The following is a 23,525-nucleotide window of genomic DNA, read 5'->3' as shown; positions in this document are numbered from 1 at the left end:
ACTCATTAACCCCTTCACTGAAGCAGCAGTTTCCTAATAACCCAACACAGGTTCTCAGTGAAGTCCATGACAGCAGCCTTCAAGTGCGCAGTGACGTGCTCCCGAGGAGCTTTGGGATGCCTGTACAGGGCACTCAGAATGATCCTCAACTTCCCAGAAAGCTTTATATGAAGTGGCACAAAATTTGGAAAACTCCTGAAAGCGCTTGGTCTCAAAAAGAGGGTTTTAACTTCCAAAAGGGCCCAATTACTCTCACATCATACCTTACATACCCTGTTTGTGAGCACAGAAGCAGCTGCCCAGAGCAGCACTGTCATGTAGACAACATGGACAACCAAGCCAACCAACAGGTCAACGCAGCCACTTTCTGCTGCAGTTATCAGCAGCACTTGGCTGCTCAGGGGTGACCACGCCGGCTGTTGGGGAGCACAGCCAGTCAGGGTGACTCAGTGGCAGCAGGACAGACTGCACTTTCAATTGCTCCAGGAAGCAGGAAAAATGATTCACATCCTTTCAGCCAACGCTGAGCTGGAGTGTCGTTCCAAGGCTTGAAAACTCCAGTGACAAAAGGGAGTCTTCAAAATACAATGTTAAAACTCAACATCCTGGGGCTCTCTGCTTAGGAGTCTGTTCCCACCCCCCATTCCTTTCCAGAAACACCACTCCTCTCTTTGTGGAATTATAATCTACTCCCTGAACCCTTTTTTTAAAAAACAAACAAACAAACAAAAAACCACAACAAACCACCAACAAAACAGCACACATAGATTCTTACTTCTCAGCTTTTTGCTAGGAGGTCTATTGGTTGCATTTCCAGGGAGGACAAGTAGTAGTTACTACCTCCTTGCTTTAACACCTTGGAGTTTATTTATTCTTATAGATTTTAAAAGATGCAATCAAAATATTATTATACTGACAGTACAAATATTATTGTGTGTCAGTTGTTACAACAGCAACCAGCAACACTTTGCTTTTGTAGTGTTCTAGCAAGGCTTCAAAAACAAGGGAGATGTATTATATCAAGGGCTTTTGAGAGGGGAAGAGATAAAAAGGAGAAATTGCCAACAAATTGCCTGTGTCTGTCATGGGATTAAACAGTTACACACTAATTTACAGCTGTTATAATCAATCCATTTATAGCACAAATTAAAGGGGTGAAATTCTGTAAAGGAGATGATGAAAAAACTAACTGTCCTTTTGCCAGAGGAAAAGGGGAGGGAACCATAGTGAAAAACTCGTTTCCACTAACATCTCAAAACTGTTGAGTCTTCCCTGTAATCAAAGCTCTTGCTGCCAGTTGCAGGAGTGACTGCTGCTGAATGCAGCCAGTGGCTTCCTGCACTTTTATTTGTATTGTATGTGAAATTCAAGTAAATACACTCAATGCAAGCAAAGGCTTCTCTGTTAGCTAGGACAGAGCTGGGCACTGGACACTCCTCCCTCCATCCTCTTTTCATGCAGTCTGTATTTAACACCAGAGTTACATTAATGAAGAACTGCTCACACATTTCTCAGGGTAGGGTTTTTATTGCCTAATTGGCCAATTCAGACAAGGAAAAACCTCCTCAAAATTTATGTTCTGAAGTCTCCTATGACTAAAATATTATGTGACTCAGATATTAAGTGAAACACTAAGGTTTTGCATAAAAAGCAAGTGTTGCCATACCTAAAGTGAATGACAGATGTATGTGTTCTGTCCGTGTGCTTTATTTAGTCACCCAAACAGGTTTTGCAAGTCCCATCCAACCCTGAACACTTCAGAGATGAGTTCTCCTTGCCCAGCCTAGCAGCGATCACTCTGACTCAGTCACACACACACGTGTTAGGATAGATGTAAATAGACATAGGCCAGATGGCAAATGAAATATGCAAAACAAACACAGAAAATCAGCCTCATGTCAGATCCGTAGATCTGGAAAGAACAGTTACATGCATTCAAGCACTTCTTTGTTTTGGTTGGGGGTTTTTGTGTCCTTACTCTTTTGCTCCCAAAGAACATGCTTCCAAGTACACTGTCTGGGAAAATGGATTCCCACAGTGCTGGCAACACCAAGGAAATTCCCCAAGTATTACCCTCCTTCTTGAATATATTAGATATGCACCAAGCAAGTTTTAATTCTTGCTTACACAGAGTTTGACTCTCTAGACTAGTAATCCTTCTGTTACTTTTACAGTACAGCATATGCAGTCACTCAACACCTGGAGCCCCCTGTAACAAAGAGGTCCTTGCCACGAGAAAATGCTGATGGTTGGCCAAGCCAGAAGTAAGTGGTTTAGCTGTGGATCCCAGTTTGTTTCACTGCTTCTGGGAAAACCTATCAGTCTGTGGGAAAATCTCCAGCTAAATGTGTTGCCTTGACCTTTCCTTCATCTTGTTGATAAGATATCAAAACAAAACTGTTGCTCACAATACATTCCCCCTAGAAACGTAGCAGAACCCTACAAAATAGTGGGGAAAATTCAGCCCTCTGGGCCAAATGAGGAGATTTTGACATCCGGTCCTTCCTGTTGCTGAAAGGCATCAGCATTCAGCCTCACTCCATCTCCTGTTAGAAACCCACTAACAGGCAGAGAAGTTTGGACTGCTGGAAAATAGCAGGGGGGGCCTACCTGGTACCACGGGTTTGTTTTCCATCGTGTTTGTAACCATGGCATCTGAGCAGCAAGAAACAAAAGACACACACACCTTCAAAAGCGGAAGGGCTTCCACTTCCCCTCTCCTTCCCCTGAAAGAGGTTTATCACTTTTTACATGTTTTGTACTGACTGGGTTTGTGTTTAGAGAACATTTAATATTAAAGAAACCGTTTACACAGTTATTTTATACACTGCTCCAAATAAAGCCATAAACAGACCCAAGTGGCCCAATTGATTATTTGGGGTTCATTTTTCAACGACACCAAAATCTGAAGTGTCTGGATACATAATTTTGATTTGAATCAGTTTCTAAACACTACCTTAGAGTGCTGGTCTGTAGGGAGACAGACAATTTGGGAATGTACTTAGCAGAGAACCCAGGTGAACACAGCCCTTCGTGGAGTTGGGGGCTGCAGCTGTAGCTTCTTTTGCCAAAAGCTCTGAACATCACTCTTCTCAATTCTGCCCCCACCCACCTCTCCCCCCTTGTTGTCTAGACACAGGGCAATTCCAACCCTCTGTGTTTTGACAACTTGCTCATTTGTTATGGTCACAGCTCACCCAGGCACACAGATTTAACCCTTTGCCTTCCATTTTGTGTCTGTATTTTAACAACTCCCTGGCTCCATTCAACTGAACTGTTCCTAAAAGTCCAAGTATCCACATGACTCAAGAGACATTCGTCTTCATCTCTTTCTCAAATTCTCTCTTTGACAAGGAATGGCTACATCTCATCCAGAGAAAGATAAAATTGTGTTTTGCTGTTGATAAAACTATTTTTAAAAAGATAGTGCTAAGTGATTTCAAAGAAGAGGCAGTGCCCTTTGGAACTCTTATTATCCTCTTCCTCCAATTCTTTCACAAAAGTCACAAACCCGAGTGCAACAACCCAAATGTTTCCAGAGCAGCAAACTGTCACCTTCTATATATAGCCCAGGTGTCACTGTTTAACCCCAGTCTTATCTAGCGGGCTTAGAGGTATGGAACACACAATGCTTGGGAGGCTGCAGATACATTTACTTACAGTGATTCACTCTCACTAAGTTTTGGCCATCAGCTTCAAGTCACTACTCTGTGTTGATAAAGTCTGCAAAGTCTGGGGAAGGCTGTTGGCATCCATGCTCCTGGGGATACTCCTGTGGGACAAAAATACAGATTTTCTTACCTTGTACCCTCCTTTAAATGAACAACAGATTTTATATCTGAAAGTTTTCAGGCTTCTTTGGAAATGCCTGAATAAGCAAGTTAGACTGTATAAATCAAGTAGGTGATAAATACCATCTCCATTTATAGACCCTTCTTAAAACACATTAGATCGCAGTGCTGCGCTTCCTGTGCCCAATTTACTGCCAGATCATTCAGACACATGGAAGATTTACATTATGGTGGCCAAGATATTCTGACCTTCCTCTGCATTACTTCAGTTTGTCCCTTCAGAAGGCACCAGTATGGGCAGCGTCACCATTCAACAACTTCCTGAGCATTTGGACCCTTTGATCCTGTTAAATACATTCAAAAAGACTCTACCTGTAAAGCCACTGTTGTCAGCCTAATGAGTAAAAGTTGACACCATAAACTTCACAGGCCTAGGAACGCTAAATGAGGTGACAAAGGCAGTCATACATCACTCCATCAAACTAATTCTGTCAGTGAGTGAAATCTGCACAACCACTTACCCTATGCAGCCCGGTTCAATTGTTCTGCTGTGAAATCGATTCCAGACTATAAAAGGTTTACTCAGATTAGGATACAGGCACCTTTATTTTGCTAATCTGTTAGCTAATAGACTATCAGACAAACATTTTTTTAAAAAATAAGCAAACAACATTTTCCTCAAAAATCCAAACCAGAAATCCCTGAAAATTCTTTCAATTTAAGACTGAAGCATCACCTCATAATGGCAAAGTACATGCAGGGAAGGGGTCTCAGGTGGACGAGTAGGACAGTCCACTGTAGATAGAACAATGTTGTGCATTAAGTGCTTCTTTAGATACACAAATTGCAATACTTCAAACACTGCTGCTGGCCCCAGGCTGGTCACTGAGTCTGTAGGAGGGCCTGAAGGCACAGGCTGAGCAGCCCGGAGCCTCAAGGAGCTGGGTTCCAGGGCTGGGGCAGGCACTGAGCCTTCCACACCACCCTGGAGATCATCCTGCAGCCAGAGGGGCTTCAGGCAAGTCTTGAGTTTTCCATGCCCTGACACAGACATTTTATTCTTCAATACCAGTATGTCATGGAGATTTCTTTTTTCTTTTAGTAAATAAAAACCTCATTTAGCCCAAAAGAGGAAGAGAAACAATTTTAGTGGGTAGTTAGGACATTGCACAAAAGAATACAACGAAGATCACTTAAATACCATCTGGTACAAGAATATAATGGTTGGAATAACAAATTACACCTGTTCTGTCACTGCAAGAGAAAAAAAAAAATTATTTTTTAGAATTCTGTATTGCTGCAGAACCAAAATAAGTTCAAAACAGTATTTCTGCATTGCAGAGTGCCACTCCTAATTGCTTAGCACAAAGAAGTTGGTCTGCAATCTAGTTAAGCATTTTCATCATAAAACTCTAGTTTTACCAGATTTATAAATGCAGCTGAACCATGAAAAAAGTTTTCCACAAAATGGGAAGACAGATTTGTCAGTATTCAAAATTCTAACTGCAAGTTAAGGGAGCTGGGAGAAGTTTATTAACACAAGCACAAGAAATGCATGGAGCCAAATTTATCTATCAGCTTCCATCTTTATGTTTCAGTAATTTTGTATATGCTCTCAACAAAACTGCAAAGATGTAAGAGCTGAAGGGATGCAGCCAGGAGCTTGAGTCACAGCACACAGAATGGACAGATGGTTCAGATTAAATCATTACTATAAATGCTTGTGTACAACCCACACCATGGACGTGGCTCTTACCTGGAAAGTTGAAAGAACTGAGCGTGTCTTGCCAGGTCTCCACAGAACTGAGCTCATCTAGATCAGAGCAGAGGCAAGCACAGGCCACCCGACCCCTCTTCTGCTTCCTGCAGCAAAGGGAATTAAAGATTAAAGCCAACTAGAGAAATGCATTTGCTAAATTTATGCATAGGTTGGAATATGCGAGTTCTTGTTTTTTTCTGGTTTCTAGGATTGGTTTTCTTTTGTCTCCCTATATAAAAAGGCACAGGAAATTTCAAAAGGAGCCAGCTGGTGACAACTGAAGGGAAAGGAGCAGACCTTACCTTAGACAAGCAGTGGCCATACACCTTTAAAAAAAAAAAAGAAAAAATGCAGCCAATAGTTTCTTGGACAGCAGTACAATTTTTCAAGTTGCTTGTGTTGCTGTTGCACTGTCAATTTACTTTTATACCATTATAACAATTCAAGAAGGTAATAAATTCACTACCTTCTCTCTTATCAGTACACATGCTACAGAGAGAAACACCTTGCCAAATCCTACACCACCAGAAAATTCTAATCCACTCTCAGATTTGTGTCCTTTTTTGTCTAGTTAAAACAAGAAATGAAGTGCAAAGTAGAGCTGCTCTCTAAGGCTGCCCCACCAAGCCATCTATCCCAGCTGCAGCAGGTGCCCCAGAACTGTCTCGCTACTGATCTCCCTGCTCTGTATTGCACAGCAAACATTGTGCCCACCACTGGAAACTCTTAGCAGTTATGCCATAGCACCTGCTTGTCTTGGTTAATCCAGTGCTGACAAGTGCTCCGCGTTGCTTTGTTTTTTTTTTTTTTTTTTTTTTTTTTTTTTTTTTTTTACAGGTGTAAACACATGTCCTGTGAGTAACAGTGAGTGGCAAAGTTTTGTATACTTTCATATTAACCACTAAGGTCATAACAGTACTGATGTGCTGCCACAGCAGCTTCTTTTTGTCTGCAGTTAATGAGATATAATCCAGAGCCACAAATAGTGTAGAATGAAACCCCTTCACACACACTCCTATTGCCCATGGCAGCCTGATGTACCTCAGATTTTTTTCAGCAGATGCCAAGAGAAATACCCATGGTTAAGAGTTCAGTTTTCTCAGTTTCCACCCAGTCTCACAGCTTTCCTCTTAGACAGCCTGGCAGAAGAAATAGTTTCCTTATTTTTTTCCCCACCATTGAAGCACACTGATGAAGTTATTACGTATCTTGTGTACCACCCCAAAAAATACTGTCTTCTTCCACAGTCCCCAAGAAAAAGGACCTGATGAGCTATTCCATAACTCATTCAATAGATCAAATATATTTCTTAAGCTCCTAACTACTTGTGAGCAAGTAAACACTGGAATTTCTGGATATTACACCTACAAGCATTATTCTCCTTTTACATCAGCCATTTGTCACTTTGCCAGGAACATGCATCATTTCACCACATTGAGTCAGAAGCTTATCAATGCACTAGGGTTTTTTCCACCCTTGCTAGAGAGACAAAAGAACAACCAAGAACATTAACTCTCAGTAAGGAGAGTGTTTACCATCCCACCCCACTCCCAATCATGACAGCTGTTAAGGAGTAAAAACTGATGCTTTTCAGTAGTCTGTCTCCCTTTTCCAAGCAGGAGGTTCAGATTTGCATTCTCCATCACTGGGCCAACAGCTAATCATTATGAGTTTTCTCACCATCTTATTTGAAATTCAAGTCATAGATCTTTCCCTTTACATCTAATGATGTCATAGCCACCTCAATAACTCCAAAAAGCAAGGAGCTAAAGCAGGAAATACAAAGGCAGCAAAACTGCCAGATATAATCACAGGACAGCAGTGACGCCTAGGGGCTACTGAGGTGGGAGAAAATCTCTGACAAACTGCTCCCAGCGGTGCTGCAGTTAAAGCAAGTCATTCCCTTTGAGTGCTGACATCACCAAGGAGAACGTGAACACCTGAAGTCACATTTAAGTTGTACCTGGTGCATTTACCACTGCAAAACTTACCACAAGCAAAAAGAACTGTGAAAAATTACCTGGTAATTTATGGTCTCAGCAGCACTTCAGTCCTCCCAAGGTTATCATCAGTGATCAAAACTTACATCCAAGTGCTAGCACAACACTTTGCCTGCCAACTTGCACAGATACACTGCACACATGCATGACATTCACAGCTCTGTAAACTGCTTCATCAATACATCTCTCCTCTGCATGACAAGCTAAGCAAGGAACCAAGGTGCTGTTGGGGCAAAAGTGTTTTCAGACTTCACACACACAACTGCTCACGTATTTAGAGTCAGTTCAGAAGACTTCAAAGGGACTTGGATGATGTGTTGAGCAAGCATGCCTTAAAATGCAGTTCTTGGCAACAGAGTGCACAACACTATAATTCTACCCTCGGTGTGAAGGCAATTCACCTGTGTGGTGAACTGTTCCGTGGTACAGAAACACCTCGATTTTGCAGCTCACAGAAATATCTGGGTCCCTCACAACCAGAGTAGGGTTTGCACTAGCTTGTTCTGCTTTAAACCTCTCAAAACAGAGTCATAGGAAAAAAAGACCTAATGAAGGTCTCATAACCCAAGCAGTTCCTAAACTGGACAGGCAGTTCAAAGGAGCATCCCACTAAACTACATCACTGCTCGAAGGAAGAAAATAGAAATCTTCAGACCTCCCCACTTTCTCCACTGGGATATCAGAGTATAAAACAAGAACCTCAGCAAGAAAGTACACAGGCTGGGCAAGTTTGTGTTCTTCAGAAGACAACACTTTGGAGCATAGGAGGTTCAAGATGAATATCAGGAAAAATTTTTTCACTGTGAGGGTGACGGAGCACTGGAACAGGCTGCCCAGAGAGGTTGTGGAGTCTCCTTCACTGGAGTCATTCAAAACCTGCCTGGACACCTTCCTGTGTGATGTACTCTAGGTGGTCCTGCTCTGGCAGGGGGGTTGGACTAGATGATCTTTCGAGGTCCCTTCCAACCCCTATGATTCTATGATTCTATGACTTCACACCACAATAGAAGACTAATAATCCCTGTACAAAGCAAGTTCAAGGGAGAGAACTGGAATTCTCTACCTGTGAACGACGAGAACGAAACCAGAGGGCTGCAGGAGAAGAGGTATCCATAGCTATTGTTAAACAGAGCAAAAGGACAACGTGCCTTCAGGTGGTTTTGAACAGTGAACACCAAGAACACAGCTGCACATGCTCTTCCAGGTAGTAAATTTGTACGTTTTTAGAACAACTAGTCAATATAAAGATTCAATCTTACATTGAACCACAGAACTTACAGATTAGACAAGATGCCAACAATTTTGCTTCAGAACTACTACTACTGCTTCAGTAGGCCACAACCAAGTTCACAGCTCTCAAGTTCTTCAGTTTGAAATACTGGTTCACATACTACCACTAACACATATCTGTGCTTCTTCCTTGGAGCAGATGGCTAAAGGAACAAAAAGGCAATTAAAAATATATCTGTTTTATTTACCGGTTTTCTAAAAAGCAAAGTCATAAAAATTAGTCACAAGTGGCAAAACCAAAATATATTGCACAGTGTACAGAAAACATTGTTGACATGTTGACAAAGTGTCATCACAAATAAGTCATCTTACAACAGTTTGGAAAAATTACAGCTTCAGAATCTTATCTATAAATGGAGGCATGTAGATTTAAAGTTACAGGAAAATATTTTAATACCACCCTGTAAATGCAAACACTTTAAGGATGCAAGATTAAGTCCATAAGTAAGCACATCCACAAAATGCTCTAAATATACTTTTCTCTTCCTTTCACTAAGTTATGGTTACAAGATGGTCATTGAAAAAAAAAAAGAAGAAATGAGAATAAAAATAATAATAATGATAAAAAAACCAAAAAGCATGCTAAAGCAAAGAAGTTCAAAGCAGTTGAGAAGTCCCTGAAAATAATTTGTATAATTATGATGCACTCCTTTTATATAAAGCTTTTATTTTTCCCAAACCCTGGTCCAATTAAAACTGTGTTTGCATGTAAAAATGAAAGATATTTAATATGTTGGTATAACTGCACTGCTCCATTTATAATTAAAACATCTAATACATTGGACTTGAACACCAACATTTTTAAATTTCTCATTCAGTTTATATTTACACCTATCCGAGTCTGACCTTGATAAACTGTTAAAGACAGGAATCAGGTCTTGCTGGGTAGTGTTTCATACCACATTTAACATACTTATTTTTTTAAACCCTGATGATTTTTGTTTCACAAGTTCACACAATCTCTCTGCAGAACTTGTCTGCAATGCAAATTTACTCGTGACACTGTCCAATTAGTAACTAATCACTTGACACAAATTATTTCTTCCACTAAGGAAATACCAGTCACTTCTGCGTGTTTTTGGTGGTGTCAGATCTAACCTCACATCCTCTTTGTATGCAAAGAGAAATATTTTTATAGAATGAAAACAACCTTATAATTTAAGTGAATAGAAACATTGTTCTAATAAAAAAGGAAATGCTTTCCATGAAAAATATTTTAAGACAGACATATCAAAGTTAATTGAATTTATCAGTGTTTTTCACCCCAAGACCTGCAGCTGACATCTAATGATGCTGCAACTGCATGTCCTTTAACTAATCCATATATTAAAGTTGCTCTCGTGTTCTTTTCCCACATCCAACACATATAAACAGCACAAGAACATAAAAGTACACATATTCAAGTCAATACAATCTCAGAGGCATTAAAATTGAATCCTTGACAGCAAAGGATTCCAGTCACACTAAATTTTAGATTATGCAATTCAAATATAGTGAAAGTCAGCACTGTTCTCAAAATCACTCCTTTATAGGAACTATCTTCAAATGACAGGAAACGTCTAATCCTCTCTAGCCACATACAAGTCTGATGTTTGTTTAGCCACACAGGAAAAAGTGATGGCCCACCTCCTGCCAGAACTAATCATAAATAAAGGCTGAAGTTACACCAGGCTTTGTCTAATGGTCACCAGAGCATACGCAGTCATCCTCTGTGGTCTCAATTTTTAAAATCTTTAAGCATAAAGATTCCTTGTGTACAATTTCTTGGAAATGAAACAGTTCATAGTATTGCAATGTCCATTTAAATAAAAGGCTACAAAGTTGTCAGCATTCATCCATACTTTCTTACACATTCACATAAGTATTTTAACCCAAGACCCTGTTACAAAATTAGTTCAACATTTCTCTTAGACAAAAAAAAGGTTCCTACATTCAAAACTCTAAGAAACAAAGAGGATGGATTGGCTGGTAAGAGAAGGGCAAGTGTGAATTCATTTGCTTGAAGGTTATTTCTTCCACTATGCTGGACCACTTCAAATATTAGAACAACGCTGAAAAGCCACTAAGAAAGACTGCTAGAACAATTTATAATGCTGAATCGTTACCAAAAGGAGATTTGAAGAACCATATGTATGTGAAGGGATTTTCAGTACTCATTAATCCACTCTACAAAAAACAGTAGGCATCAATGAAAGTTTCTATAGTTTATAAAGAAATACTTGAGGCATGTAAGTGCAAAATAGGAGTCCATCTTTTTTAAAGAAAAGCTATACCATCTTCAACAACGTCCTTACTGGGAAGAGATTGCCACCATTTAAAAAGAGATTCATTCACAAATGACTCTTCCAGAGCAAGAAAAAACACATTTGTTTTTATGAACTGCATTCATCTTGCTGGATACAAGATTAAAACCTTTGTGGATCATGACTGTTGTTTTGAAGCAGCCTGGAAAACAACAGGCTCAAAGGCTATGTTTGTTCTTCGCTGACTTGACTGAGAGAAACCAAGTTGTTTTCCCCACTGTCTTCAATCATTTCATTAAGGTCCATTTCATGGATTTCTTCATCATACGACGTATAAAAATTGCTCTGTATATTGTCCTCACAAAAAATACATTCCTAAAAAGAAAAAAAAATAGAAATAATCATAAGGGGGAAAAAAAAACCCTTTTCCAAACAACAGTCCGAAGAGTCCTTTTGATGCAATCCCTGATTCCAATGGAACTTTTGCACATGTACTGCAGCTATCAAATATATTGCACTCTCTAATTCTTCCCTCACACAATCACTTTATAAGGTGTAGTAAATCAATGCAGGTACTTGAGAACTCCACTGGAAGCAGTTATGTCACAGATTACTTACAATGCTGACATTTTACAAGCACTTCCAACCACCTTTTCCTCCATTTGGCTGCTATCCCTGCAGTAGGATGTTTGTGTCAGGTGCAGTGCTTCAGAAGTAACTGTGCACGTAACACGAGTTGGGTGCTGTAGTATCAACACTGCAGTAACATTACCATCAGGATTCTACTGCACTTCTGTTACACTGACTTTTGAAATACTTGTGCAAAAAGAGCCTCTGCATTTGATAACTTATGTGCAAAAAAGCTACAAATGATGGAAAGCTTAGGGAAAATAGGATGCAATCAGGTATTTGTGTGTGAATTAATAAAATACACAGACAACAAAACTGCAAAGATGCTTTGTTTTAGGGGTTTTTTTGGTTTGCCTTTTTTTTCCCCCCCCTTTTTCCTCCAAGCCTTTAATCAAGTCAGGAGATGATCCTGTGAGAAATCTGACAGCGCACTCCTGTTAATTTTGTATTTTTTAGAAAAGCAGTGAGCATCTATTTCTGCTCACAAACCAGAAATTTTATGTGTTCAGGTTTCTGGCTGTGTTGATAAAGGATTTCAGTTACACAGAAATTTAGAAATAGGAAGGAACTTTCTTACACTGTATTCACTGCTACTTTGACTTTCCCAATGGAAAGAAGACTTATAGTAAATTAAATCAAGTCAGAAACCACTGCATGGAAATTTGATTTTTTTTTCCCCTCTCTGCATAACTGACCAATCTTTCATAGCAAGAGGAATGGAAAAATTAACATAGGCCACTAATAATTTAAGCACTGTTATACATGGAAGTGTAACTAACTCATTTAAACTTACAGAATTCGCTACAGTTTTTGGCAGTCCGCCTTGCTGGATCCATGGATGAACTTCAATAAGTTCTCTTTTTTGTTCTTCTGTAAATTTTGGCTGTAGTTTCTGCATTTGCTTTAGTTTCTGCTTATCTTCCTTTAAAACTGTTTCCAAATCTCTGAAATAAAATGTGTTTAGAAATTGAGCTTCAATAGTTTCTGGGCTTTATGCCTATACAACGTTACACAGTCAAATCCTAACATTTTTAAAGACTATTTTTATTCTGGAATGTTAAGCTTACAAATCTTATACTGGAAGAAAATTAAGTGTGGTTATTTCAGCAGCTTTCTGCATTTGCACACAACTTTAATGCATCTCTGCTGGCTCACTGTCTCTTCAAATCTCTTCAGTGAAAACAGTTTTCTTAGAGCTATTCAGGCAGCACCACCAGTGAAACCACTAAGAACTCCAGTTTCCCCTGCTGCAGTAAGTTTGAGTTCCCCTTCACTGGGAGGGCAACCCAAGACAGACACTAAATGCACATATGAGATATTAAAGCAGAATTAGTAAGATATGTTTAAGAAGGTCATCAAGAATGGATTAAACTTCAGGACTAAGTGGTAGAGATTTAGAAAACACTGCTCTATTTCAGCAAAGTTCTCTCTCCTCAATGCCCCACCTGGATTCAGACACTTAAACCCCACCCCACCCCAAACACTGGATAGCTGTATAGCTCTAGAAAAGATGACAACAGAAAACAAGTTCCAAGAAACCCCATAGGACTTCTGTTCCTTGCAGCATACCTAAGTGTAAAGCCAGTCTGTTCTTCTCTTCTTGGGCACCACACTCTGACAGTGAGCTTAACTCATCTTATCACAATGGCCTGGTTTAGATGGACTACCTTCTCTTTGGCAGGCCTTGCTACTCTTACAGTCTACAGGAATTCCCATCTGTAGCTGCCAACCCTTCAGGCTACAAAAACTGAGAAATGCCACGCTATTTTTAAGTCTAGGGAAAATTTTTATGTTTTTATGACGTGTTTTCTTTTCCCCCATCAGCCCCATGCTTAATTTTGAAAGCTTGTTTCCCTTCCCTTTCAAAGTACTTGTCTTTACTGAAACTTTCTATTCCTTTCAAAATACCATTCACTGCTCCCAAGAAATATAAACAAGAAGATTAAAAAAAAAAAAAAAAGAAGTCTGGAGCTTGTCACCCCCATTCCCCTACATCTGCTCTTTGCTATTGAAGCCAAGGATGTGGTGTTGTGTTTTTTTTTAATTAAGTTTTTCCTATGAAAAACCTTATAGTTTTTACCTTCTACTTCCTTGTCCTATTTGGATGGGAATTTGTGGAGAACAATGAACATGTGTAAATTAACAATCCAAGAAAAAAACAAAACAAAACAAAACCACAAGGCAGAGAAAACAGTGTGCCACTGAATGTGACATCTCAAAGAACAGCCATGAAATACAGATTGTCCATGCTACAAACCACCATTAGATCTAAGCATACCTGCCAGGATCTATTCATCAGACTACAAGAATTTCTAGGCAAGTAGTCACAAATCATTAACTATAAAACAGCTTCAAAAAATATACACAGTTCATTTCAGCTCAGGTAATTGATCTAAAAAAATACAGGTCAGCCTAATCAAATTATTTTTACTTTTTCAGAACTTTCTGTGTATTACACAGAAGATAGAAAGGAAGCAAGAATTCTTCTTGGTTAAGCCTGAAGACTAGCCTGACTTGGCTAGCTAGACTCAAGACTAGCCTGACTTGGCTAAACACTAAAACCAATTTTCTTCTACTGAGAATGAGATCCATGCACATCTTTCCTTCTGTACACCCTGCTCCCCCCAACATGCATACAGCTCCTGAAGGACTCTGGTATGGGAATTACCGTGAAGGTATCTGGTAAGTCATCATGACAGTGTCATCCGTGTTAGCCATCAAAAGCCATATAGGATCCTGAAGGACATATTTGATGAAGTGCTCACTTTCTTCCATTTCTGCCTTCATTTTGGTTTTGTGATGGTTTTCTGAGGAATCAATACTCCCAAAGTATTTGCTGGTATGACTAGTTTCACTACTACCTTTAAAAACAAATTTCAAGTTTCATTATACGTTGTCAAATAAGTAGATTATCTGAATATTTCTGAAACTGGGTAAGATTAAAGAGAACTAAAAGTATAAATACAACCCTCCTTTCATTTAATTTTTTAAACAAAAGGAACTTCCACCCTAAAGTAACTGAATTAATGTTTTAAAAACTCAAATTCTAAAGCTAAGTCTCCAATTGCCACAGAATAATTAGCTGATTTAAGTTAAAAACTCTGAAATGAGACATGAAAGAGTACAGTACTTTAATTATTCTCTCAAACCTACATAATATCTTAATGGCTACTTCACACACATTTAAAAAGGGCTCTATACTGTAAATTGAAAAAATCATGAATAAACTATAATGAGGATTAAAGACAATAACAAATTTTACAGAAAGCTCTTGATGTTCATGATGTTTTTTGGAATACCTCCAACTTCTCTAAAATGCTGAGAGTTCTCACTGCCAGTGTTACCTGTTCTGCTCCCTGACATGCCACAGCCATTGGATCCAGACCCCAGGGACTCAGCAGCTGCAGAGACACCGCTCCCCGAGGAAGCTGAACCAGTGCCTGAGCATGCATCTTCCTGGAGCAAAATGTCAAGCAGGACACTAGACATGGAGAGTGCATCACTGTTCTGAGCATCCATTGGTGATTCAGCCTAGTGACAGGAAGGGAAAGGGGGAAGAAAATAAAGTTAAAAAAAAAACAAACCCAAAAAGGAAGGCTACTTCATGGCTAGTCACTTACATTTAGTATTAATCCATTTCACTTCATATGGTTTATTGAGGAAATAAGGAAGGCACTTGCTACTCAGTTTTGACAGCTTCTACTGCACTAGACAACTCAGGATTTACTCAAGTCACATAAGACACACTAGAACTTGCTCCTACTATTATCTGCCTCAGAGATTTGCACCACTGTTACTACTCCCAGTGCATGAAGAGAAGGAAGGTGTGTTCCTGGAGGCAAGCTTCCTGGGCAAGATAATTTGCATGTTCTTTTACTCCAGCAGAAGCATCTCAGAACATGCTGTAAGTTAAAGACTGTCACAGATGCTCTGTTGTATCACAGAACAAGTCAGAAGTCCTTAGATGGATTAAGATTTCAGGGATGTTATGTAGTGCATAGAACAGTCCAAATACAGCACTGGATTCATATATCTCTGAAAATTTCTCCAGAATTAGCATTTGCAGTAGTACAATGGAGAATTTTAATGACACCCAAATGTGTTTCTCCTCAATAATAAGCATGTAATAACAAAATCTGTCCAGTTTTTGCACAGTATCAATCAAGTTTGGAAGTTTCTCTAGAAAAAGACAGATCTAACAAAATAAATTTCGCTCTGTTCTCCCTCCATTTGTTCCCCTTATGAATCAATATCAAGAATATCAGGTAAAATGAATCACCTGGAAACTACTCAGAGTGAAAAGTTTAATGTAGAGATCTAAATTCCCCACCATGAGATGCAGAGACCAGTTACAAACCCCAACACAAGAAAAGCAGGAAGGAAGAAGGAGCCAGTCTAACAGGTTTAGGCTGCAACCCCATCCCCATCAGTGACTTAATGTTTACAAAAGATACTCTGTGGTGCCTTTAGAAAACACTAATATTTCTATATATTTCTGTCATAGAAACCTTTACAGATATATTACTCCGTCTGAAGTTTCTGTAAGGTTATTTGTTAAACTGATTCATCAAATCTGAATGAGTCAGGGAACAAAAGAAAACACCATGAAGTTAACAAATAGCCCAGCATAGTTTTGAGGCACTAAATAAAAATAAAGTTGTGGTCTTCAAGCAATAATTCATTCTTCCATTACTCTAGTTGCTTGCTTGTAAACAACATGATTTTATTTTAAATTGGCTTTTTCCAGACCACTTATAGATTGTTTCCCCCCCTCCACGCAAATTCATTATTTTTAGAGAAAAAGTTTTGGGCTGAAGTGTTTATCTTACTTTAAATCTATTTCAGTGCTTTTCAGTTAGCTTACCCATATTCATTTTTTTCTTTTTAGGGTAGAACAAAACTGTTTCAGGATATATTTCCAAGCTTCTTAGTGTAACTTTAGAAGAACAACAAGGTGGTTTTAATTTTTAAAGGTTGAGACTCTTCTAATTATTTGATTTCATATTTTATTCAGCCTGCTTAAGTTTGAATATACTAACTACAATTGTGAGTTCACTTCCTGGCATTATATTGACCAATTATTGTTTATCATTAAAAAACAGGTCCCACAAATGAAAAGGACTGAAAGTGATGTAGCAGAGACAGGAAAACAGGAAGGTGGAGAGAGAAATTAATTTTAGGCATTTCTTAATATTAAGAACTTCAAACACATTCAAGAATATGAAGACTTTTAAAAACAAAACGAAACCCCCAACAAAACCCATCAGCATACTTACTGGTAAGGATTCTTTTCCACTACAGTTATCAGTTGTCATGATTTTGCCTATGGCTCCTTCCTCATTTAAAGCTCCATGTAAACCTGCAGGAGCTCCACTTTCAGCAGTTTTTGTGGTTTCTTCTAACTGCAGAAGATTCAGGGGAGAACTGCACCGTGACTGGAACAGGGGTGGTGAAGCCTGGTCCTGAGGACCTACCGACTGCGGAGTGCAGGAGCGGGACGGCTCGTTCCGGGGCTCTGCCACAGGAACCTTCTCACTCTCTGCTGGGGGGTTATAATGGAATGGCTGCGTTGGGAAGAAGGCCTGTTGTGGGAAAGGGCTGGGCGTAGCAAACGGCGCCTGGGTCGGGAACACCGTCTGGGAAGAGAAGGTGGAATGGGCAGGGAAGCTGGGCTGGCTGTGGTAAAGCGGCTGAGGTAAGTTATTGTTCATCTCCGGGTAGACGTAGTTTGGGAGCACGAGAGCTACGACAGGTGTCATGAGGGGTGCAGAGAACTGGGATGGTTGCACAGGGCAAGGATTTCCAGAGTCTGGCAACTGATTAAAACCAGAGAGTGAAGGCTCAGGAGCTGGTGGCATGGTCCCTGCTGCTGGAAAAACAGGAAGTGGATATGCAGGCATAACAGTGGGAAAAGACATGGCTGAGTAGCTCGCTTGAGAAGTGTCTGATGGTGACCAAGCAGTAGCATTTAAACCTTGAAGAGGGAACCGATGGGGGAATTTAGTTCCAGAAGTTGTGCTGTCCGAAGACTCCTGTGGTTTAATGCGCTTTGATTTCCTGTTCTTTCCACTTTTCTTCCAAGGCTGATCCATTCCACAAGTGCCATTCCTTTGTCCACGGCCACCTGCAAAGAAAACAAAACATCAGGAAGGATCCTACTTGTAATCTGGTGGATCCCTTTTATCTTGTCATCCCTAGAAGTTACAATGAAAAACATGCTGACACAACACAGAAAAAAGAGCAGCAATGGATCAGTTCAGGCTCAAATGCACGTCACCCAAACAGCATAAAGCTCCAAAGCTGTGGTTCTCAGAGGGGCAAACTTCTCATTATTCCAGTAGTTACAATGAAAGCAGTATGGGACATAAAGAAAGCATTTCTAGAGAGTTAAGTTGATACAGGTCCATAACTGAAAAGGGGGCAAAAAAAAGAAAAAACTCATGAAAGAGAAAGTACATAGGAAAATTTCAGGGGTGTGGGGTGGGGTGTGGAACCAACATGCTACCTTTACAACCTCTATTTTAGGAGAATTCTGCACCAGGTGACCCTTTCCCCATGTGAAGGCAGTCAGTTCAGCTGATTACAGACATGAAGAAACCCCTAAAAGTTCTTCCAGCACTAAAAGCTGCTAAAATTTTAAGTTTGACAAAAGCTTATTTAGATAGCCTGGAAGTTTATAAAGAACACAAGAGCTCTAAAAGGTTCCAGAACAGGTTTCCTAAATCAAGGACCTACATAACTATTTAAATGAAAAATGAATGATAAGAATCTGTACAAAATGCTTAGCAGTGTCTGACTTCTGTTCCAAGTCAAGTCAGGACAGAAATAGGAACAAAGTCAGATCAGTATCAAACACTTCTAAAAATGCCATCTGGGGTTCCTAGTCCTAACAAACAAAACAATCTCACTATTACAGGTAGTCTGTGCCATTTCCATCCCACTGATCACATTATTAACTTAAAGGCAACCAAACAATTATCAGATCGCTTCACTGATTACACAGTAGTGAAATGGGGGAAAATGGATGTAAAGCAAAGGGGCTGAAAACATACCAAAACCACAGAACTGAAAGGCAGACAGATGGAGAGACAAGAAAAAGAAAAGCAAGGGAATACAAGAATAGATACAAGAAAGTCAACATGCTAAAGCATAGGTTTTGTCCCCTGAAAAGAGACGCATGACAGTAATAGTGTAGTGCAGTCATAAAAATCAAAACTTTGGTTACTAAAATATAAAAGCTATATTCCACTCAGTCTTCAAGCAAGAAAATATTTCATCAGAAACAATTTCTCTATGGACATTAAAAATAGCATGCAACTGTCACTACTCACAGTAGCCCCACAGTACAGCTACAAATGGCAATGCCCTCTCAACAGGATTTACTTCCTATACAAATACAAGTTTTATCATGAAAACTATTGTCATACCACGTTCAACAGGCCGTGCTTTTGGTTTATCTTGTAAGTAGTAATTGCAGTGGGACTGAAAAATATTAAATCTCTTGATTTCTTTAAACTTATTCAAAAAGCTCTGCTCCTCTTTTTGTGTGTGCACTGCGAGGACTTCCTTCGTAAGTCCCAGCTTTTTAAATGGCTCCTTTTCTTGATTTACATGTGCAGAGCTGGATGGAGGTGCAAGAAGTTGGCCATCTATGAGTTCTGCTCCAGTTGGACCATCTTCTATCATTTCTACATAAATGGGAGAGAAAAAAAGAAATCAAGATGAGGTAAAAGAAGCTCTGTATGTGCATTTTTAAGCTATTAAATTCTGTAATAATTTTGCTGTGAGTTTAAGAGACAAATTCTGTTCCTATTCATTCCATTTCCATAGGAACATTTTAACTGTAAGAAAACATAAGTCACATGCAGATACCAGCTGTTCATATGGCTGAAGATTAAACTTGCCAGCAATTGCCATTTTGGAGAAAACTTATTAGCAAAAACCCTACCTAATTCAGGTTGTGTTTTTTTGTCTCCAACATGAACAATGGTGCTACTGTAGCTGCACTGACTTGTGAGTGAGACAACACTCTCAGGCTTGCCAGGTAAAGCTAAAGATGTTAAGTGAGCACCAACCACTGGGGGACCATTTGATTTACCAGATGCCTTCAACACAGCAGGATCTACAGAAAGAAAGAAAGAAAGAAAGATGTAGTGTACTGAATATAAACAAGAGCAAATGCAAGTTATGTGCTGCTAGGGATGCAAAACAGTAGAGGCTAAGCTGCACTTAAAATGACACAAAATGAACATTTTACTTCATGCATTCCACCAAGAAAATTTTAGGAATCCAACAACTTCTAAGCAACCAAATCCAATCCTCTCATATGCAGCAAAACCAAATCTTTTCAATGAAGGGCTTTTTCCTCTTTCCTGGTCTTCAACTCCTCTTTCACAGCATAATTTTGGAAGAAAGTTCCTAGCCTCTTACAGCCTAAGATTAAGTCCTGCCCAGGCCCTATATTGTTATACAGCGATCTCTGTCATTAACTGGTTATCCCAGCAGCTTTGCTCTAAGCATCCACCTATTTATATTCTCTCACCTGAAAGCTATACACAGTAATCCAGCAGAGGTCATACCAGTGCCTCATAAAACAGCATTAAAACTTTCCTTCTCTAGTAGGAATACTTGGCATGATACATATTTAAGTTGTAACATTTGCCTGCCTTCCTGGCTGAGTATGCTGTCAGTGTGCATCACTCAGCAGTGCACCAAAAAACTACTGAACCCACATCTTCTCCTGTCAACTCAAACTGCATAGACTCCAAATGACAGCAGAAATTGTTTTCCTAGTTGCATGATTCTAGTTCCATCGTTTCTTCCTCTTTAGTTCTCAAGGCATTTTAATTCTTTCTACAGGACCCTTTGTTCCTATGTACACTTGTACTTTCCAATTTGATTCTAAAAGCTGCAATCAGAACTTCTTTTTGAAGTTCACCCAACAGAAATATAGACAATTTAGACCAATTTTTTAGAAACTCCACTAGATACGTCCCCTTCAGTCTCATACAATGATAAGGCTGAATCAGCAAGTATCTAATTTACCTATAGTTCCTTACCAATCTCACAATCCTTGTACTAATGAAACAGTTACATTCTTCACTTTAGCTCCCCACCCAGACAGGGACTATATCCAAGGCTGTACCTTAGCCCTACCAAATTAAGTTAATGACTTGGCCTACAGCAGAATTTTTTAGATAGCTTTTGTCAATAACTCCCAGCTTCTGTTTTCATAGCTGGACATTCCTTTCAAATGGGTTCTTGTGCCTCACACAAGACTGAGAGCAGCCTTAGTATGCATTTTACACTCTTGTTCCTTGCTTTTGTCCACAAAGGAGAACCAGCACTGTAATATGCATATCTTTGTTCCAATCAATTAGTTGTCTTGTAAGAACAACCAGCTTAATTAAGAACAAGTCCCAACTGTGAAAGAAGCTTTTTACATTTGATAATGACTCAAGTCCCAAAACTCGATATCCTGCTGTACTTTGTACAGTATAAATAAGCTTGTGCCGTCTACAATCCAGATACTCAGCCAGCTAACTCAGTATTTTGACTGTAGGGAAGGTAGAAGTTAGACCACCAGTTTGTAACACTGAGAAAATGGTATGAGGTCATGCCTAAGCTACATGGGTCATTATTCTGCAAAGAAGTAACATCTAGCTGGCTGCTAGCAAAAAATTAGTGAAGAAAAACGGTGTGATGTAGAGCTACCTCCCAAGGGCTGTATAGCATGATCAGCTGGTTTTTGTTCGTGAACTCCAGGATTCAGTGATGCAACATTTGGTGAAGGTTCACATTTTCTTTTTGCTGTACCGGGCACGTTACAACTCTCCAAGTACCTAAAATACAATGATTCATCAATATTAGATATGCAAGTCTTAGGACCAGAGGTCAAGAGTAATTTACCCACTGGCTGCTTACCTGATGACGCTGTCCAAACAGCTGATCTGTTGGTAAGAATACACAGGTTGTTCTTTCCAAGCCAGCTCTTCAGTAGTCACATTTTTAGGAGCAGTTGTTACTGCAGTGTCCTTTCCTACTACATCTTTCACCTGACCACCAGAACCATTTTGTTTTTCTGTGAAAAGAGATACTGATATGATGCAATTATGGTATTAAATCCTTGCAAATCTCCCTAATAGCAACACTACTAAGTTGTCATTTATATATATTTCATAACAGAAAAAAAATTATGTCATTATCCATTGATTAGAACTAAACTAGAAAAAAATCTTAGTTCAGATTATACAATGGACAATAGACTAAAAATTAACTTGCTAATGTCCTACCTGCAGAAGGCTCTCTCTTATGTCCCAGTTTTGCTTTACTGTCAGTGAAAATACGCTGTCCTTTATTTTTGATCTTACGGGCATCTTGACAAACATCCTGAAAGCAGGTCAATAAAGAGTTTTGTCACAAAACTCTGACGTAAATCATCATGCATAATGATTCCTCAGTAGACTAGATCTAACCTTAATTAATCTCTATCTTAAAATTAGTCTGAACACTAGACAAATCCTCATTTATAGAATTGTATTGTGCAGCAGCAGAATGTGGGGGGAAAAAAGAAAATTAATAGGAAAGGAAGATATCTGAAGTATGTTTTTTGTATATAATTAGTCTGTATTTTGTTTATTACGGTTGAACGACTTGCATAGAAAAATAGAAAGAGACAATTCAAACAAGACCAGAATAAAAAAAATAGCAACAACAAAAAATCCCGGTATCAATTTGTAAACAAAATAGTGCTTCCAAGACCGAGAACTTTTTGTGCTGGAAGTTTATCCAAGCACTAACAGGATGTTGTAGAACTACACTGTAACAGTCTTCACTATATGTAAAAATAGTGAAGGAAAGATAAGTAGTTATTTCCCTCAAAACCAAGATCTCCTGAAACACTACATTTCAGAGCTATGCAGAAAAGTAATGTTATCTGTTAAACAACATCAAAAAAAAAATCCAGAGACTTCATCTCCTTAAGCCACTAGTGTTTAAGGACTGAAAGCCAGGCAACCTTGGCAAGAGCAGTAGTCTGCCATGTCTGATCACAGAATCAGAAATCAGATTTGGGAGAATTAGCCTATATGCAACAGAACCAAGTGAAGGAAAATTTTGGCTTTCAGAATTAAACGTAACTCCACAAGCTACAACAAGTTTGGGAAGAACAAGAGGAAAGCCAAAATGACTAGAGATGTTAAAAGGTGCAGTCCCTTTGACTGCATCCACACTCAGTACACTACTGTATGTCTGATTTACTTCGCCTGTGGAATAGTTCTGCCAAGCATAAGCACAAATTTAATGCTCCTGTTCTATTCAGACTAATGGAATTTAAAGTTACATCTCGCTATCAACCACATGTAGAATGGCCCAATTTATGGCAAAGTTAAGTTATTAAAAAATATTTTATTCCATTCAGTATCACAATGTATTTTTGCAACATAAAGAATGATCAAGGTCAAGCTATCACTTTTTATGCAGGTAGTACTGCATTTTATCTTCCAAGATTCATTTGGGAAAACAATAATTACAGACTTCCCCCCCGCAACAAAACTGCTTTCAATTCTCCATCTGCTTTTCCCAGAAACACAGCATGTAACATACAACAGAAACTAGACTAAGTTAAGACATGGTACAGGTTTAAATTCTTTATGCACATCGAGTTTTATACCTATAACTGTGCTTCAGTACCTTGAGACTTCATCTACAGCAGAAATGTTTATTTCCCTAGACAGAATGCTTTTTTGCATGTCAAATAGAAAAGAAAGATGACTTTTTTCTTCTATTTTCTTGCCTCTCTGACAGAGTTATG

General features: G+C 39.1%; 1 protein-coding gene across 1 annotated transcript in view; it reads right to left on the bottom strand.

Annotated features, from left to right (window-relative positions):
• Positions 1-11,116: 11,116 nt before the first annotated feature.
• Positions 11,117-23,525, bottom strand: part of PER2 (period circadian clock 2) — a 29,678-nt gene continuing 17,269 nt past the window's right edge. The window contains exons 13-22 of the mRNA XM_008946017.1: positions 22,006-22,102; positions 21,638-21,794; positions 21,428-21,555; positions 19,662-19,835; positions 19,141-19,401; positions 16,990-17,837; positions 15,058-15,244; positions 14,382-14,574; positions 12,507-12,657; positions 11,117-11,458 (exon numbers count right to left, since the gene is read on the bottom strand). Coding sequence (XP_008944265.1) covers positions 11,309-11,458; positions 12,507-12,657; positions 14,382-14,574; positions 15,058-15,244; positions 16,990-17,837; positions 19,141-19,401; positions 19,662-19,835; positions 21,428-21,555; positions 21,638-21,794; positions 22,006-22,102 — 2,346 coding nt within the window. The 3' untranslated portion in view covers positions 11,117-11,308. The remainder of the gene's footprint in view (positions 11,459-12,506; positions 12,658-14,381; positions 14,575-15,057; positions 15,245-16,989; positions 17,838-19,140; positions 19,402-19,661; positions 19,836-21,427; positions 21,556-21,637; positions 21,795-22,005; positions 22,103-23,525) is intronic.

This window comes from Merops nubicus, unplaced genomic scaffold, assembly GCF_000691845.1.
Source record: "Merops nubicus isolate BGI_N331 unplaced genomic scaffold, ASM69184v1 scaffold14098, whole genome shotgun sequence".
Lineage (NCBI taxonomy): Eukaryota > Metazoa > Chordata > Aves > Coraciiformes > Meropidae > Merops > Merops nubicus.
Note: the sequence above shows the minus strand (reverse complement) of the source record. Positions and strands in the feature narration are given on the sequence as shown.